The 19139-nt window shown below is 37.5% G+C and overlaps 1 protein-coding gene and 1 pseudogene across 1 annotated transcript; both read right to left on the bottom strand.

The window, feature by feature from the left end:
- Positions 1-8315: 8315 nt before the first annotated feature.
- Positions 8316-13145, bottom strand: LOC145976625 (uncharacterized). The gene is made up of 2 exons (XM_083107854.1): positions 13075-13145; positions 8316-9597 (listed from the first exon to the last, which is right to left on the bottom strand). Exons 1-2 carry the CDS (start codon positions 13143-13145, stop codon positions 8316-8318), a joined length of 1353 nt encoding a protein of 450 aa, XP_082963980.1.
- A 525-nt stretch (positions 13146-13670) lies between these two features.
- Positions 13671-14435, bottom strand: LOC145976624 (uncharacterized; annotated as a pseudogene).
- Positions 14436-19139: the final 4704 nt, after the last annotated feature.

The raw sequence follows: 19139 nt of genomic DNA, 5'->3' as shown, positions 1-19139 counted from the left end.
GCCTCCAGAGAAAGATAGGGATGTATGTGGGAGGAGGTCGGACGTGTCTTTACGCCCATTTGATCAACGAGCGACAGAATCCATCCGTGGCAACGGCATTGACGCATATCCTGTGGAGAGAGCATTCACACATTTTTCAGCCTAACAAATAATTGCTAGAAAACAATATTCGCAGACTAGAAAAATATGTGAGGCGCAAGTGGCTGGATCGGGAATCGAACCCGAGTCTTTCGCTTTCCGGGCAACTGTTTTAGACCACTGAGCTATCCAGACTTCACACCTAATGCTGCTTTCTAACACAGTGATATGCGACTCCAGAGCGATGTTGGTATCTCACTCGATGAATGCCGATTGCCACGGAGGATTCCTGAAAGGTCGCTCGTTGACCAAATAAGTGCCGGTGGAGGTATTCGCGTGCATGCTGGCTTCCGACTGGCCTTCCGTATGAAACGGCACCGACGAGCACAACGCCGTAGAGTGACCACATCCCCCAAGATCCCTCTAGTATATACTAAAATCCCCACTGTACCAAATAGCAGTGGCGGATGGACCCTAAGATAGGGCCGGGGCAGGCCTCCAGAGAAAGATAGGGATGTATGTGGGAGGAGGTCAGACGTGTCTTTACGCCCAGTCTAATATCCCAGTCTAATATCCCAGTCTCGAGATAAGCTACAAGAATAAGTAATAAAAAATAGGGGTTTTCATTTACAGAATTCAAGGTGACCTTTACGTGACCTTGACAACACTCCTCAAGGTCATACTGATATCGCCATGTAATGCGTTGCTTGAAACCTTATAACTTTTGTCTGATATATTTTTGTTTGCCGCGCTCAGTTTTTGAGATATTCGGCTGATACGGGTGGTCTGCGACACCCTGTATATATATATATATATATATATATATATATATATATATATATATATGTAACAGTTCGCCTATCCCGAACGCCACGGACTGGCTCGCCGGTTCCCAGGATTTGGGAGTAGGAGGAAGAGCCAAACTTGCGAGACCTGTATTGTGGTTTAATCAGCGTTTATTCAAAACTTGTTAACAAATTAGTAGGACTTATAACTAAGACTTAGATTAACAGAATATCTTACAAACTAACAGATGATGCACGCGGATCTACTTGCTAAGACTTAATGCTATCGTATGCCGGGGATGCCCTGGCAGCGGAGAGGTTGTGCCCGTCTCCGTCGGTCGAACGCCGGTGATAACCTGGCTGCGGAGAGGTTGCGCCTGTCTCCGTCGACAGGAACAGTCAGGAGCGTCGATCGCCGGTGATAACCTGGCTGCGGAGAGGTTGCGCCCGTCTCCGTCGGCAGGAACGGTCGGGAGCGTCGAATGCCGGTGATAACCTGGCTGCGGAGAGATTGCGCCCGTCTCCGTCAACAGGAACGGTCAGGATTGCTCACTAGGAAGCGGTTCAGTAGGTCCTCGGTTGTATTCGGAGGCTAGGAGCCGGTCAGAAGCCGGCTGCGGAAAGGTAGCGAAGTATCGCTCCGGCCGACTTATATACCGCTCGCCGGGATCCCCACTCGCGCTCCGTGGGGGCGGTTGATCGGAGTGGGATCGCCCACTGGCGGAAACGCTTGGGGAGCGCCCAAAGGCGCCGAAAGTGCCCGGACGGTTGGTCGGCCCGGCCGTTAAATTAGTACGGCACTGTGGTGTCGTTACATATATATATATAATTTTTTTCTTTATTTATATTTTTCAACCATTATTTTTATAGATTCATTTCAAGAGGCTAAAAATAAAGAAAAGGCAGCAGAACTTGTGTCATCAGATGATGCAAAAATTAGTGCTCTTCAAAATAAAGAAAATAATCTTCCTTTAAAAAGACGAAGAACATCTAAAGTTTATGATAGTTTTAATGATGAATCAACTGACATAGATGCGATTTTTGGTATGTTTCTTTGTATTTAAATTATACATTTTTAAGTTATTTCTTTTAAGTTTTTTCTAACTTCACGTTTTTAATTATGCTAATTTTTTTGTAGAAAAAAATGTAAAAGCACTCGGACAGTTTCAAATAAAAGTTTTGACGAAAAGCTGATATTAAAAAAGTAAACATTTTTTGAAATACAACTAAAGCTATTTTATACGTTGTAAATTAATATATACATTTAAAACAAATTAATATCTTGTATATTTTTATATTTGCAGAGAATATTATTTAAAAAATTGTACCACATCCTCCAACAAATTATCAAGTTTATGATAAAATTTCAGGTTAAATAAAACTTTTATATAATTATAAATATAATTTAAATTTACATTCGATTAAATATGTACTGTTTTCGCTATTAAATTATATATATTGTTTTATGAAATATAATTTAACAGTGAAGCACTTTTTTAATTTTATTATCTTTTCTTTTAGATGTACAATTTGACAAACAGAATAGGTTCACCATCTTCTGATATATATGAATTTACGGATTTATCAAAAAACGAAACAAATGTTCAAGGTGAAAGTTATTTGCTATGAAAAATATATTTATCTCTTACAAATTAATTAAAATTTATATATTATTTTAATAGATGATATGCAAAAAGATAATCGAAGAAATATTCAAAAGCATAAATACTCACACATATATTCTAATAATAATAATAGGAAAACTATGAATGCAACTTCATTTCATATGAGTGAAGAGCGATCTATTCCTGTGATAAAACACAGTATGTAATAATGCTATTAATTTTTTATTTTATTTCATGTATTTTATTTTGTATTTAATATATTTTGTTTTAATATATTTTGTTTTTCAGTTGATTATAATCCCGTACATAATTTAAAGGTCAAAGAAAGCATAAAACATAAAGGTAATTATAAAAAAAAGTACTTTATTATATGTAAATACTTTACCATATAAGTCTATATAGCTAATTTTTAACAAAAAGTTCTTTTTTTCTAAAGTAAAGAAAAATGATCTTTCATTACAAAAATGGAAAAAGCAAAAGTATATGTATCTTAATAATGGTATAGATATTAATGAAAAGGATACTAGTAATGACATGAACATTATTTATGAAAAGGACACTAGTAATGAAACGAACATTGTTTATGAAAAGGACACTAGTAATGAAATGAACATCATTTACGAAAAGGACAGTAGTAATGAAACGAACATTATTTATGAAAAGGACACTAGTAATGAAATGAACATCATTTACGAAAAGGACACTAGTAATGAAACGAACATTATTTATGAAAATGATATGAATGAAATAGAAATTATTGAGGAAAACACTGTAAACAAAGGTCAGTTTGTAATACTTTTTACATTTAATTTTTTATTTATTATTGTACGTTTAATTTTGTTATTGCATTTAATTTTTGTTTTTCAAAATACTCAGTTATTTTTAAAAAATATTAGACACGGTCTTGGTCATAGATAAGAAAGTGGATTCATTGTCGATCATAAATCGAAAATTAAATTCAATTTTAGCTTTTCATGATGACCAAAATTCATTATCAGCGAATCACTTTTTATATTTATTAGCTAATTTTTCCTTAATAAATCTATGGAAGTCTTTAAAAAATTTAATAGCGATCTAAATGAAAATGAAGAAATACGAAAGCAATTTGTAAGTAGAAAATTATTTTTATTGAGAAAGATTACAAAAATATTTTGTATAAATATGTTCATCCTTTTTGATAAATATAATTTACAAAAAACAATGAATATATAAATACAATATATTTTTATACAATATATATTTATTTTTATAGACAGTTTTATTAAAGTAATATTTATATTTAATATTCTAGCAAAAAAAGATTCGCATTATAGGTGGAAAATCAACAGAGAATCATTTGATTAATTGTTTAACTACAACTGTCACTAATGAACTTGCAAAGCATTTAACATGGGAAGGTCAACGTCAAACAGAAGGAAATAAAAACACGGCTATTGCGAATATTATCACAGGTAATTGCATAAACTGATAAAATTTAATACAACTAATTTTTGAAATATTTGTTTTACAATAAAAATTTTTTTCAGGAACTCTTTCAAACATATACAGTTCTTCAAGTTATTATTCTATAAAAAATAAATTTTCAGAATGGCTACGAAGAGCGGGAGATAGATGTCGATATCAACAAAAAAAATTAGGTCATGCATAGTGAATATTATTTTTATCATGACCACGCGAGAACCAAAATTCGAAAAACTCGTTTAAGCTAAAAAGCTCTTAAGGGGATCTTAAACGGAATTGCGAACTCCGACGGGTTTGCGCCCTCATCTGAACGGAACTAAAATTGTCGATAATTTAAATTCTATCATTACCGACAGCGTTATGCAAAGAGCAATAAAAGTATAAGCACACAAACTTGCATAGGGTCTGTTCTTTTTAGCTGCACTGCTACACTAGTGAAATAAGTTAGAAAGAGACAAACATACTTTCTTTCACTCTAACTAATTGCACTAGTGCAGCAGTGCAGCTAAAAAGAACAGGCCCATAGGCACATAAGCGTATGCATAAGAAAATTGATTGGTCCATAAATATATGTATAAGAAAATAAACCAATCGAATTTCTTATGCATACGGCTAATGCGCCTATGCAGAGAGAAAATAAAAATTGTGTTCAATATGTTGAAATTAGACATATATTTCTACTGTTCTATCGCTTCACACGCGTATCAGAGTATCGAAGTGCATAGATAATAGTATATCATATGTGTGTTGGCCTTTATCGCATATACAATTGCTCGTATATGTGAGCATATTGCGTTTATAAATGTCTATTACATATATATAAATATTGACTTATACGCTCAAAAATATATATGCTTTGTTTATATAAATAATACATTGATGTTATATAATCATCGATTATATTGATTGGAAAAAAACGAACTGTATTAGATAGATTGTAATTTACTAAAAAGTTACATTATAATATCTAGTTATAATGTATTATGCATATACAGGGTGTTCGGAAATTCAATCGCCAAATTTTCAGAGATTGTCGGGGACACCATAAGAATCATTTTTTGCAAATGAACATGGGGTCGGAAACGTGTCATTACATCGCTACGGCATACGGAGTGTTCAAAAGAGTCGGGATCTCGAAATATCACAAAAAATAGAACTTTTACAAAAAATTGTTTCAAACAAAAGTTGTAGGGTGTAAAAAGGTCTATTTACTGGCGCCATGTGTTTGACCTTGGATGGCGTCGCCAAGGTCACGACAAGGCCACCTTGAATTTTTGAAATGGAACCCTCCACATTTATTGCATATTCTTGTAGCCTTTCTCGAGACCTTTTCAAAGCACAAATTTTACCAACTTTAAGTAAGCCGTTTCGAAGTTATTGAAGTTATAAAGTTTTTCCTGATAAGTCGACGACTGTAGCTATCGTATTATTATTCGCGAATGAAGGTAGAAGTGGTACATGATGGTGGATCTACTTTTATAACTGACCGATGCGTATGATATTTTGGGCCATTTTCTTCATTGGCTGGATCAGTCACCGATCTTGCCTTCACCGGCTGGATCAGGCACCGATCTTGCCTTCATCGGCTGGATCAGCCACCGATCTTGCCATGGTTGGCTAGATCATCTTCCAATCTGGGAATCGAATTTGTGTTTGGATCTCTTGCCTTCGTGGGCGAGACATCTTACCATGAAAAGCTCGATAACTTCGAAACGGCTTACTTAAAGTTGGTAAAATTAGTGCTTTGAAAAGGTCTCGAGAAGGGTTACAAGAATATGCAATAAAAAGTGGAGAGTTCCATTTCAAAAATTCAAAGTGACCTTGTCGTGACCTTGGCGACGTCATCCCAGGTCAAACCCATGGCGCCAGTAAATAGACCTTTTTACACCCTACAACTTTTGTTTGAAACAATTTTTTGTAAAAGTTCTATTTTTTGTGATATTTCGAGATCCCGACTCTTTTGAACACTCCGTATGTCGTAGCGATGTAATGACACGTTTCCGACCCCAGGTTCATTTGCAAAAAATGATTCTTATGGTGCCCCCGACAATCTCTGAAAATTTGTCGTCGAACACCCTGTATAAAAGGGTCGGACTCAAATAGTTTTGGAGATATAGGCTAAAAAAGGATAAAAAGGTAAATGTTTACTTTAGGTTACATAGCTCGAAAAATTTTTATTTTCACATGTTGTAGAGGATACATTCCTAAGTTATACACCGTTTGAATTTTGTGGCGGTCTCTCTTCGTTCCTGAGATATGCGATTTTAAAATTTTATACTTGTATCATCTTTTCGTTACATTCTAAATATGTTTATATTTTTCTATTTACATTTACCGAGGTCATCTTTCTGAACAACTTTCAGAAAGTTTTAACCTTATTTATTAAATAGTTATTAACAAAAAAAGTTTCATGAATGAATACAATTTTATCGTATCATGTATATTTAAGAAGAAATATATTTAATAGAATATATGTATTTGTAAACTTTGCTTTGTCTTGCAAAGTACATGCGTGGACACCGTGTGTTCCGCCCTCCTTACGGGGGGCTCCACTTTCGCAAGATATAACCTTTTCTTTTTTGGTAACGTAGGAGAAATTCTTTATGCACATCCTCGCTCCCGGGGGAGAGACGAGGGTTATGCGGGACTCACCGTAGCCGGCATACCCGCTAAAACTCCTGCGGTGGCCTTTCGCGCTATGGAGGGGCAGGCGGGGACCCGGGACTCGCGGATGCAATGCATCGGCATCCCCGGCTATGATTCCCCTCCGCGCTTGGGACTCGGCGACATGTGAACTAGCTGCCGAGTCTCCTTCCCGGAGAGGGCGGTTGGTGCCCTCTTCCCTTCTTCCAACTTGGGGGTGGACGGAGCCACGCCGTCCGCCTCTTTCCTCGTGGACTCGCTCGGTCACTGCGGGCCCGTCCGCAGCGACCAAGTCCAGAGGGAATCGCGCCGGAGCCGTCCATAATGATAGGACGACTCCGCGCGTTCCAAACGGGGGAGAGGTACTCTCCCCCTTGTGGCGTTCTCGGCCCTGAGGGAGCCGTAGCTCCCTCATTTCTCCCGACGCCGAGATTGGCGCCGGGAGGAAAGGGAGGGGAAATATATCCTCTACCCTACTCGCCATCCCGTTCAATGGTGGGAGGGGAGAATGGAGAGGGGAAGGTATCGTTGCGGGAAAGAATTCTCGCGGCGATATGGTGCCTCCCCCTTTAATGTCATCTCCCCCCGTGGGGGGAGGGAGGTCCCCTCGCACACGCACGCCTCCTGTTCCGCTGAACGGGGAGCGGAGGAGAGGAGGGGGGCGATGAATCGTCCCCTCCGGTGTCTTCCTCCTCCATCCCGTCCTCCTCGCTGCTGGTGGGTGCAGCAGCTGCCGCCTCTGCCGCTGCTGCTTCCTGGCGACGGATACGTTCCGCCGTCTCTTTTTGCAGCAGCACTTTTTCGCAGTAGGCGACGACGGCCCTCCACGCCTCTTCGCTGCCGGTCATACGAGTAACGAGGACCGGCAATTTGCAATTAACAATTACATTTTTTTTTTCGAAACAATTATGTGTTTTCTTTACACCAATCGATTCCTCTCATTATTTTGTACATAAAAGTATTAAGGTAAGATAATCGAAAAATGAATATTTTACTAGATATTTTATGGTTTATGTAAAATTAAGAAATTATTTCAAGCCTTATAACTCGAAAAGTACTTGATGAAAAAATACTTTATTATAGTGTTTTGGAAAGCTCTCGACATAAGCTATAAGAATATGCAATAAAAAATAGGTGGTTCCATTTAAGGGGGGAGGGTCAAGTAAACGGCCGTTTTTTCCCGAATTTTTTTTAAACAGATGGAAAGATTTATAAAATCGGAACAAAGTACATCATAATATTCATGATTTAAGGTATATAAAAAAATTTTTTTTATGTCAAAAAATTTAAAAATGGCGGCGCAGCAACTGCTTGAAGTCGGCTCCTCGGATTTGCGCCGTGCAACGCTCAGGTCGCTCTAATTAACTGAAATAAAAAAACCAAAGTTTTTTTGTTAAAATGCGTTCATATGCTTTGCATGAACCTAAATTTAAAAAAAAATCAAAAATTAAAAATTCAGGACCATTTTGAAAAAAAAGTTACCTTTTTCTTTTATAAAAAAATGGCAAAAACAATGTTTATTATTAATTTTTTAATGAACTTTTAGGTTCATGGTCAAAGGTCAATAAGTTAAAGAATATATGTGCCAAAGCTCGTTACGATCGGTTAAAAATTGTAGGTGCTACACTGCACGGCGCGCGAAATTTTACGTTTTGAGAAAAACGCGTTTAAAGTTTTCGGTAGAGAAAAGTAGTGTTTAAGGGGACTTACGGCTAATGTAAGCTTAGTCTGCGATGCCAGGGCCATATAATAAGCCTTCCTCCTCTGCAAAGTCATCCATTTTAGCCGCTAGTTCCTGTTTTCGAGCTGTCCTGGCCTCTTTTGATGTGCTTTGGGTGCGGCGGTCCTGCCTGTCCACGCGGTGTTTGTCGTACCCGTCAGCGAATTGTTTGCAATGCAGACCGATTTGCAGTTGCATATCATTCATAACTTCTAAAATGAATGTATAGCCATCGTTGAACATGCCTCCGGCTAAATAAGCAGCAATTTCTATGATTTTCGAGCCGCAGTTTAGATGCTTGGGGGCCAAGCGCCATACGGTAGCATTAAAGGATTCATTTGCGTTCTGGGTGTAGCCACCCAAGCATCTTTGAAGCAAATCATCGCGAGACAAGTCCTCGTATATCGGCAATATGTGCTTCTTCACATCAGGATGTAACGGAGGAGGATGAGTATAAGCCTGTGCTGCATTCTGGGCTTCGGCGACGCGATACGCACACCATGAGTCGGCGCCCGGGGGACAGTAGTGATGCTGCGGCACCATGTCGATTGAGATTAAATGGTAGTACGTGGCCATAATTGCTTTTTTCATTTCATTCACTGAATCGACATTCCTTCGAATGGCCAGGCCATAATATTTTGTTAATTTTTTTATAAGAGCATCCGTAAGTTTCCCCTTGCCTCCAAGTTTAGCAGTTTTTTTTAAATTTCGCAGTCGGCTGCCCATGCGTTTCTCCACATGCCCAACACATTCGCTCTTTGTTACATGAAAATCTTCACCGTAAGGCATTGCATCTGCAATAGCCTTGAAAGTCTTGGCGTCGCCGTCGCCGACGTAATTACTGTACCGCACTCCATAATGTTCCTCTGACCTCTGGAATATCTCAAGCATAACATCGACTTCCATCTTGCCCGAAGAGCCATGATGATTTATTGGGCAATTTTCTTGGTGCTCTGCGTATTCCGGATCGTTCGAGTCTCTTTGTTTATAATACGTGCATGCTTGACAATAACTACTTTTGACAACGAGATCTATTACTTTCCCTGTGTGATAAGCTATCAGTGTAGTTACACCATAGAGAGACGAGAACCCGCGCTTTTTCCAAGAACCGTCACCGCTAACGGTTAAATTCAGAATAGGTCTCTCGTTTTCTTCGTTTAATTTTATTTCATCTTGCACTGCGCTTTTGCGACAGAAATCAAAAACTTTCTTGGTAGACTCGTATATATGCTGCACTATGCCTTCGTATGATTTTTTGCTCAATCCTTTGCCTTCTGATAAGCAGCTGGATCAAGAGGATCTCCCTTGAAATGTGCCGAGACCGTCTTTTTATACGCGCTAATTAGCCCGCGTCGGCGTATTTCGGAATTACCCCTACCGAGCGGGGGTAACGGAGTCGGTCGGTTCGGGTCCGCTCGGAGGGGTTCGGGGCCGCCGAACGCGGGCTGGCGCGCTCTGTCTGTTCGGGCCCGGTCGACGGTCTTCGGCGGCTGTCGGATCTTTAAAGCTGGGCCAGACTTTTCGCACGAGTTTATCAGCTTCAAAATGTGGGCGCACAGCGTCCCTGCCTGTGCCCGGCGGGTGTTCTGCCGGGCGGCAGCTTCCAGCTGTTATTCGGCCGGGAAAACGATGCATTCGGAGTGCATCGTTACAAAGTTATATACAAACATTTATTAAAAGTTTAGGTAAAATAAAAAGTACAATTTTTATTTAGCGAAACTAAACAATAATTCTATAGCTTAGCGACATGGAAGCGACGAGCAAACGTAAACAAAAAAATATAAACACGCAAGTAAAATATAATATGAAACCGTGATGAGCAAATGTAAACAAAAAATGTAAACACAAATAGAATATAACGAAAAGATGTCATAAAAGTATGAAACTTCAAAAGTGCATATCTCATAAACGAAGAGACCGCCGCAAAATTCAAACGGTGTATTACTTAGGAATGTATCCTCTATAACATATGTGAAAATAAAATTTTTTTCAGCTGTGTAACCTAGAGTAAACATATACCATATATTTAATAGAATATATGTATTTGTAAACTTTGCTTTTTCTTGCAAAGTACATGCGGGGACACCGTATGTTCCCCCCCCCTTACGGGGGAGCTCCACTTTCGGCAGATATAACCTAACCCAACCTGTGTTTGAAGTGTAGAAAATACCTTGATATATGACATTTCGCTTTACATGGTTCATATGGTTTATATAAGTTTGTAACTTCCTATGCGAAGCCAGGTATTGGGATCTGACATCCGTAGTCATGACATCTGGTGGCGAGAAATAAAAGTAGTAGAAGCCCACTGTTTGCATAGCATTGTAATGCTATTTTATTAATTAATTAATTATTATTATGGATTGCGGGATATTTTCTCCGCGTTCTAAAAGTTTAAATACAGATCGTTGTATGGTGAATGGTTGTGGAAGTAAAGCACATAAAAATACAAGCCTACGTTTTCATCGTTTTCCGAAGCCAAACAAATGCATTGTTTACGTTGAAAATATATTTGGCAAATCGGAAAAAGTTGATCAATTAAAAGCATGGAAAATAGCTTTAAAAGTACAAGTGGTCACACCAAGAATGAAAGTATGCTCATTACATTTCAAGAAAACTGATTACATACTGCCAGGTAAGCAATATTTTACAAAAAGTAAGGTTAATAACCAATGCAAATAGTTTGTTTATACTGCAATATATATAATTATTATGATTTTTTTGTCAAGATGCTGTGTCACAAAAAAGGTTCTTGAAGAAAAATGCAGTTCCATCTTGTAATTTACCTGTAAGCAGTGGAAAGAAAATAAATGTCAAAGCAAATGAAGAACGGTGCAAAAGACGAATGAGACGGAGTCAAAAAAGTGAAGAATTACAGAATCACGTAAAAAAAGGTGAACAAATAAGTGAAAATGAAACGCAAAAGAATGTAAATGAGGAAGAAAATAATTCTGTAATACAGTCTGCAAGTGAAATGTTAATTGATGAGACTGCATGTACTCGTGCTCTAACAACTAAAGATGCTTACGTGCAAGTAAATATTAATTTAAAGTCAATGGAAAAGGACACATATTCTACTCCATCAGTCAAAGATGTTGAAGTGCAAGTAAACAGTGATTATTTAAATCTAAATTGTCTTCAAAATATTAAAAAGAATAGTGAATTGAGTACTTTAACAGGCCTCGAATCTTTTGACATTTTAAACACTATTGTTGACACTATAAAGTTAGTATACAAAGATAAATTTGAAAAAAATAATGTCAGGATGAACACTAGAGATAGAGTAATAATGACGTACATGAAGTTAAAACAAAATGTATCTTATAGTTTGTTAGCGATTATATTTAACTGTTACTCAGCAAAACATTGCCAGCGAGTGTTCTATAATACAGTAAAAATATTAAGTAAGTGCTTGAAACCAGCAATTCCATGGCCATCAAGAGAAGAAATATTAAAAAATTTGCCTCAGTGTTTTGAAGGATTTGAAGATGTACGAGTGATATTGGATTGCACAGAAATTTTTATCCAGAAACCAGCAAATCTTTGCTGCCAAATAATAACATATTCGCATTACAAAGGCTCTCAAACCTGCAAAATTATGACTGGTGTTTCACCTGCAGGAAATATAACTTATACAGAGTGTTTCATTTTAATCGCCCCAGGCAAATATCTCGAAAAATATGGAAATTATGAAAAAATGTTTCGGACAAAAGTTGTATGGTTTCGAGGGAGCCATAAGACAGTAACATTGGTTTGATCTTGAACAGTCATTTGAAGGTCACATAAAGATCACCTTAAATTTCTTAAATGGAACCTACTATTTGTCATTGCATATTCTTGTAGCTTATCTCCAGAGCTTTCCAAAACACTATAATTAAGTACCTTTTCGTTAAGTACTTTTTGAGTTATGAGGCTTGAAATAATTTCTTAATTTTACATAATTTTACATAAACCGTAAAATATTCATTTTTCGATTATCTTACCTTAATACTTTTACGTACAAAATAATGAGAGGAATCAATTGGTGTAAAGAAAACACATAATTGTTTCGAAAAGAAAAATGTAATTTGCAATTAACAATTACATTTTTTTTTCGAAACAATTATGTGTTTTCTTTACACCAATTGATTCCTCTCATTATTTTGTACGTAAAAGTATTAAGGTAAGATAATCGAAAAATGAATATTTTGCAAGATATTTTACGGTTTATGTAAAATTAAGAAATTATTTCAAGCCTCATAACTCAAAAAGTACTTAACGAAAAGGTACTTAATTATAGTGTTTTGGAAAGCCCTCGAGATAAGCTACAAGAATGTGCAAAAATATATAGGGTGTTCCATTTTAAAAAATTGAAGTGATCTTCACGTGACCTTCAAATGACTCTTCAAGGTCAAACCAATGGTACCATCTTATGGCCCCCTCGAAACCATATAACTTTTGTTCGAAACATTTTTTTCATAATTTCCATATTTTTCGAGATATTTGCCTGGGGCGATTAAAATGAAACACCCTGTATTAGTAAGCCCTATGGTGGAAGAGTAACGGATTCAACTATTTTTCAACAAAGTGACTTAATAAAATTATTGGAGCCAAATGATGCAGTAATGGTTGATCGAGGATTTTTAATAGATGAAGTGTGTGAAATCAATCGTTTGAATGCATAAGACCACCATTTTTGAAAGATAAAAAACAATTAAGCAAAGCAGAATCTATTTTAACATCTAAAATTGCTACAGCCAAAGTTCATATCGAAAGATCTAACCAGAGGATAAAAACTTTTAAAATTCTAGGTTCGACCATGCCTGTTAAATTTGTACCGATATTGGAAGACATTTTTACTGTTGTTTGTGCTACAATAAATATGAGTTCACCAATTTTGAGTGATAAAAATTTTATGAAAACTTGAAAATTTCATGTAATAATTTTATAATGTATGTAGGTTATGTAAAATCAAAAAATATACAAGTAAAAAAAAAAATTGAAATTGAAATTGTAACGTTTCTATTGTAACAAATTTTGCTTTGCACAGGATAAATAAAGTCATAATAAGTAGCTTAATTAATACTGATATTTTATTACTCAACTTTTACATTTATATTATATAGTAAGTTTTACATAGTATACTCTCTTGTATTGTATTTACATTATACATAATAAACATTTTCATAATAAAATATTATATTATAATCTTTTTTGAACAACGTGCAACAAAAACATTATAATGTAAAAACTTGAACATACTTAATGTATAAAAAAAAACATAAAACATAACAGTTGCTCCGAAGACTTATAAAGTAAATTAAAATAAAGACTTTCGAAGTTTGCATAAAGATTCTTTTACTTAACTTCATACGATTATTAAACAGTATCACTAGCATGTTTCTCACAGCTTTCTCCGCTATCTTTCATTAAACATATTTCATGTAACATAATATTATAATAAACTTTTTTTAATGCTGTCAACATTTTAGTAATAAATATATCATTTCTACTTACTCTTATAGTATGCAATTTTTTATCAAAAGCAGAATAAATAACAAAATAAGTTAAATTTAAATTAAGCACTACCATTCCTAACTGAATCTGTCCATAGTACCGATGCTTTTCTTTCAATAGAATATTTTCTCCTTTTATAATAAGACATTTATTTAATTGACTATCCACAGTATCTGTGATATTTCTTGTTTTACCTTTAAATGGACATTTTATTTCCAATAAAGCTACAGGCTTTTGGTCCTTTAAGATAACTCCATCCGGAGAGTATGCTAACCAGGGATTTAACCTCGACACGACTAATCCAATTTCAATAACTGTCTTATTGGTACTCTTCCTAAAGGCATTCCTTCTTCTTCAGTCTTTTTACCATATTCTGTATACTCAGTCTTAAAAGCCTTTGGCGTAAAAGTATCCTTACACTTTTTCTTCCAATCTGAATTTAATTTTTTGTGTAAGTATACACATTATAGCAAATCGAACCAGTTATACGAAACTGTCGTTCTTCAAGCCATTTCGCAACTCTTTGGTATCCACACATATTTGTTCAAGATCACCAGATAATTTATTTATAATATTTTCACAACATTCTTGTAACGCATTCACTTGGAGCTGTTTTAACGCTTGCATTACTTCATTGTCTTGATATTGAAAAATCATTCTTATAACCTCCTTCTCAATATTAGTAGTCTTACTTTTTTCTTGTAATGTGATTTGATTGTGCCTTCCGGATCTATAAAATATGTATTAATAAAAGATTTAATAAATAAGCATCATATTTTAAAGCATTGAATTATTTTATACACTTATAAATAATATATTTTATTTAAAATTTTAACATATGTTTCAGTATCTTAAAACAAAATTTATTAACAAATATTTTTAAAATTTAAAATAATTTTCAAAAAGTTAGAGATTTCCTTAAAATGGAGTTAGTTATTACATACTAAACTTACATATGCTTTGCCAAAGCAGAGTCTGGCAATTTTCTAATAATAAGGTTTCTAATATCCGACTGTTGAATCTCAGAAATTTCCATGACTGGTGTAGAAGCATGTTTTTTTTCTTTTACTTTGAGCAATGCCGAAGAGCCTGAATTTTCAATACATTTTAAAACTTCTGTTGTTCCTCCGGCTTCTGCACTCTTTTCAATATCAACATTTTTTTCAATTGTAGCACTTTTCATTACTTTTATTTTTTTTTAGGTTGTAGAAAGCATTGATGTTGTAAAAGTGGAGCTGCATTGTAATTATCAAGAGCTTTTTGGTGAACTTGCTTCCATCCACACTGCTTGTCTGTACAAGATAAAGTCTCAAGTGCTTCTTCTTTCCTATGAATATAATTTTTATGTAAAATTGATTTTTAATATTTAGTTACATAAGATACATAAATATACAGGGTGACCCATTTTAACTTAGGTAGCCAAATAACTCGAAAAATAAGCACACTACGAAAAAATGTTTAGAATCAAAATTTTGTCATTTCGAGGGGGACGTACAATGACGTTAAAATGAGCCCCCCCACCCCTCCCCCTGGGCGGTGAGGGGGGCAAGTTTGAAATCTTAAATGGGAACCCCTATTTTTTATTGCATATTCGGAATCATTGGCTAAAAACACATACAATTTGTCTGAAACATTTTTCTCGATTCATGATAGATGGCGCTGTAATCGACGAAATTCAATTTCTTCGATTTCTCTTACTGAGAACCCATGCTTACGATTCTGCAATAAATTAACAATAAAAATATCACGTTTTCATTGTTAATACTCGAAATTAGTCTTAAAACAAACTTCTCATTATTTTTTATTACTCATTAATTACTTCTCAAGAAACTGCTTTTAGCGTAACCCAGGAACAACGTCGTGGACGTAGCAGTTTTCTGTTCCCTTCGGGGTGCTTGATTAACGTGAGTCCCCTCGCCTCTCACAATTCGGGGTGCTTGAACGTGTGGTAACCCAGCCAGTGAAGGCAAGGTCGTGTGGTGATCCAGCCAGTGAAGGCAAGGTCATGTGGTGACCCAACCAGTTAAGGCAAGGTCAAGTAGTGACCCAGCCAGTGAAGGCAAGGTCGTGTGGTGACCCAACCAGTTAAGGCAAGATTGCATTGTTATCAGCTCTCTCCGCATGGAGGAGATGCTCAAAGTGTGCACCATTATTTTCTAAGGATAACAGTAATCGACAGCGAAAGTTACGTTGTACATTTTCTAGCATTAAAGGAGTTATAGCTTCACAAGCTCTTCTTATTCTTTCCATCATATTCAATCTTGTCGTTGGAGCTTTACTATACACTGCATCTTTAACGTATCCCCATAAAAAGAAATCAAGGGGGTTCAAATCCGGTGATCTCGGAGGCCACAGAACTGGTCCACCCCGCCCTATCCACCGATTTGGGAACCTTTGATTCAAAAACATCCGTACAATACGAGCATAATGAGCAGGAGCACCATCTTGTTGATACCATAAATTTAGTCTAACTGCAAGGGGAACATTCTCTAGGTATGCTGGCAAATCATTTTCGAGGAATTCTAAATACATTGGACTATTAATTGGACGTTCAAAAAAATGAGGTCCAATGACTTGGCCATTGCAAATGCCTACCCATACATATAAACTCCAACGATGTTGATTAAGCACCTCACGATACCAATGTGGATTTTCTGGTGACCAATAGTGGCAATTATGCCTATTGAGACTACCATTGCTGATGAATGTTGCTTCATCACTGAAACAAACATTACTAAAAAAATCTGGATTCTGATCTAACATCTCAAGAGCCCATCTACAAAATTGTACTCTGAGTACGTAGTCGGCCTCACTTAATTCCTGTATCAGAGTAATATGATACGGATGGTAATTGACTGATCGTAACAATCTATGTGCCGTAGTTTGAGGGATTCCCAGTTCTCGTTCTATTTGACGGGTACTAATATGGGGATTTTGATGAACCATAGCCAAAACTGCGAGCAATCTAGGGTCATTATTATTATGAAGTCTATTCCTTCGCCTTTCGCGATGAAGTGGATTATTACGAGATCTCCTTTCAATGTTTATAATTTGTTGATCAGTAGGATGGCGGCGATTTGGGAATCGCTCCGCATAAGTACGGGCAGTAAGTCTGTAATTTCTACCACATTCGCCAAAGGTTATAAGAATATCGACTACTTCAGTAGGCGTATAATTTGCCATTTTACCAGAATTTTATCAGAGTACAAATGTTAAAAAAATACATAAACACTTGTGACTTTGGCACTAAATGGACAAAATTTTGGAGGGATACTTAGAGGAACTCCATCAGATGGAAAGTCCAAAATGTCTCGGTACTTTGGACCATTCAAGTTGCCTAAAGGGCAGGTTACGCTAAAAGCAGTTTCTTGAGAAGTAATTAATGAGTAATAAAAAATAATGAGAAGTTTGTTTTAAGACTAATTTCGAGTATTAACAATGAAAACGTGGTATTTTTATTGTTAATTTATTGCAGAATCGTAAGCATGGGTTCTCAGTAAGAGAAATCGAAGAAATTGAATTTCGTCGATTACAGCGCCATCTATCATGAATCGAGAAAAATGTTTCAGACAAATTGTATGTGTTTTTAGCCAAAGATTCCGAATATGCAATAAAAAATAGGGGTTCCCATTTAAGATTTCAAACTTGCCCCCCCTCACCGCCCAGAGGGAGGGGTGGGGGGGCTCATTTTAACGTCATTGTACGTCCCCCTCGAAATGACAAAATTTTGATTCTAAACATTTTTTCGTAGTGTGCTTATTTTTCGAGTTATTTGGCTGCCTAAGTTAAAATGGGTCACCCTGTATATATATTTAAATATAAGTGATAACATGCATTTCAAAGAGTATCAAGTATAAACATTAGCTTGAGATTTGAAATTACTGGTAGCAGTACAGTAGAATGGTTATGATATGTTTACATTTTTCTCCTAAACCGGCCTTGCATGAACATGTACAAAATACAATTTTTCCACTTGTCGTCACTTTTCCATTAATTTCATGAGGATTTTCTTTCAGACTAGACGTTTGCAAGCATAAAGCAGTAAAGCTAACCACATCACTCTTGCAGTTTTGTATATTTTTACCGCATTTAATTATATGCCCTGCTTGAAATACCCTTTCACCCTCAACGAATTTTCTTTGGGCTGGATTTGTACCAGCCCAATGACAAATGCTTTGCATACTAATTAACATAATCAATAAAATATCACATTGTTTCATAACAACACTATATTAAGCATGGGCTTCTCGGCGCCATGTTGATGACGTATGCATATAGGCTCCGCCCCCATGTCAGATCCCAATATTCCACACTTCCACACGGGTTGGGTTAGGTTATATCTTCCGCACGCAGGCCCTGGCGGAGCGTGATTGCGGACTAGGAATCGTCGCCGAGCCGTATCCGGAATCAACCACTCATCATCGTTTGTGGATGGTGTCCCGGTGCGGCGATCACATGGCGAAGAGCGACAGAATCCCCCCTCCATGCACGCGCATCGAGGCAGGGGAGGGATATGTTGCGGCTAGATGGGGGTCCATTGTCGCGGTAAGCGTTTACTTGCCTCCGCGCCTGGATTTCGCCCAATTCGCGGGGAGGCTGGATGCGATTGAGACATGCCTCAGGGGGCATCACCTCCTCGCGGGTCCAGTCTTAGTTGCGGGGGACTTCAATGCGAAGTCACCGCTTTGGGGTTCCCCGCGGCTGGACCCGAGGGGCGGAACCTTGACGGACTGGGCGGCGGGACTCGGCCTGTGCAATCTTAAATACAGGCACGAGGAGCACCTGCGTGCGGTCGCAGGGGGAGTCGATAGTCGATCTATCGTGGGCAAACCCCCCGGCCGCGCGCCTAATAAGGTCCTGGAGGGTGGTGGTGGAGGCCGAGACTCTGTCGGATCATCGATACATAGAGATGGTCTCCGCCCCTACCCCCCGGGAAGTGCTCACCCGCCGCCGAGAAGCGCTGGGCGGAACGCGACGATGGGCCCTCAGGAAAGTGGACGAGGAGGCTTTTATATCCTCGATGCTCGTAGCAATGTGGGAGAGAGAGACGAGAGGGGAAGAAGAGTTGGGCCTTGAAGGGCAGGTGCAATGGATCCGGGGAGTTATGTTTGACGCGTGTAACGCGTCCATGCCCCGGGTCCATCCCTCCCCTAAAAGAGCAGCCTACTGGTGGACGGAGGAGATTGCCGATCTGAGGCGCTCCTCCGTCCAGGCGAGAAGGACCCTAGACAGGGCCCTTAGGGCAAAGAACTCTCTACACAGGGCTGCGAGAATCGAGGAGGCGGCCGAAATCTATAAGGCCGTAAGAGAAGCCCTCAGAAGGGCGATAAT

Source organism: Camponotus vicinus, unplaced genomic scaffold (assembly GCF_025532165.1).
Source record: "Camponotus vicinus isolate PSW18456_S1 unplaced genomic scaffold, iyCamVici1.0 SCAF_9, whole genome shotgun sequence".
Lineage (NCBI taxonomy): Eukaryota > Metazoa > Arthropoda > Insecta > Hymenoptera > Formicidae > Camponotus > Camponotus vicinus.
The sequence above is the reverse complement of the archived record's forward strand: the minus strand, read 5'-3'. Positions and strand labels throughout refer to the sequence as shown.

Coding starts and splice junctions, on each gene's coding strand:
- LOC145976625 (XM_083107854.1), bottom strand. CDS start 13,145: ATGTCTTCCAATATCGGTACAAATTTAACAGGCATGGTCGAACCTAGA. Junction 9,598..13,074: donor TTAAAAGTTTTTATCCTCTG/GTTAGATCTTTC, acceptor CTCTTGATCCAG/CTGCTTATCAGAAGGCAAAG.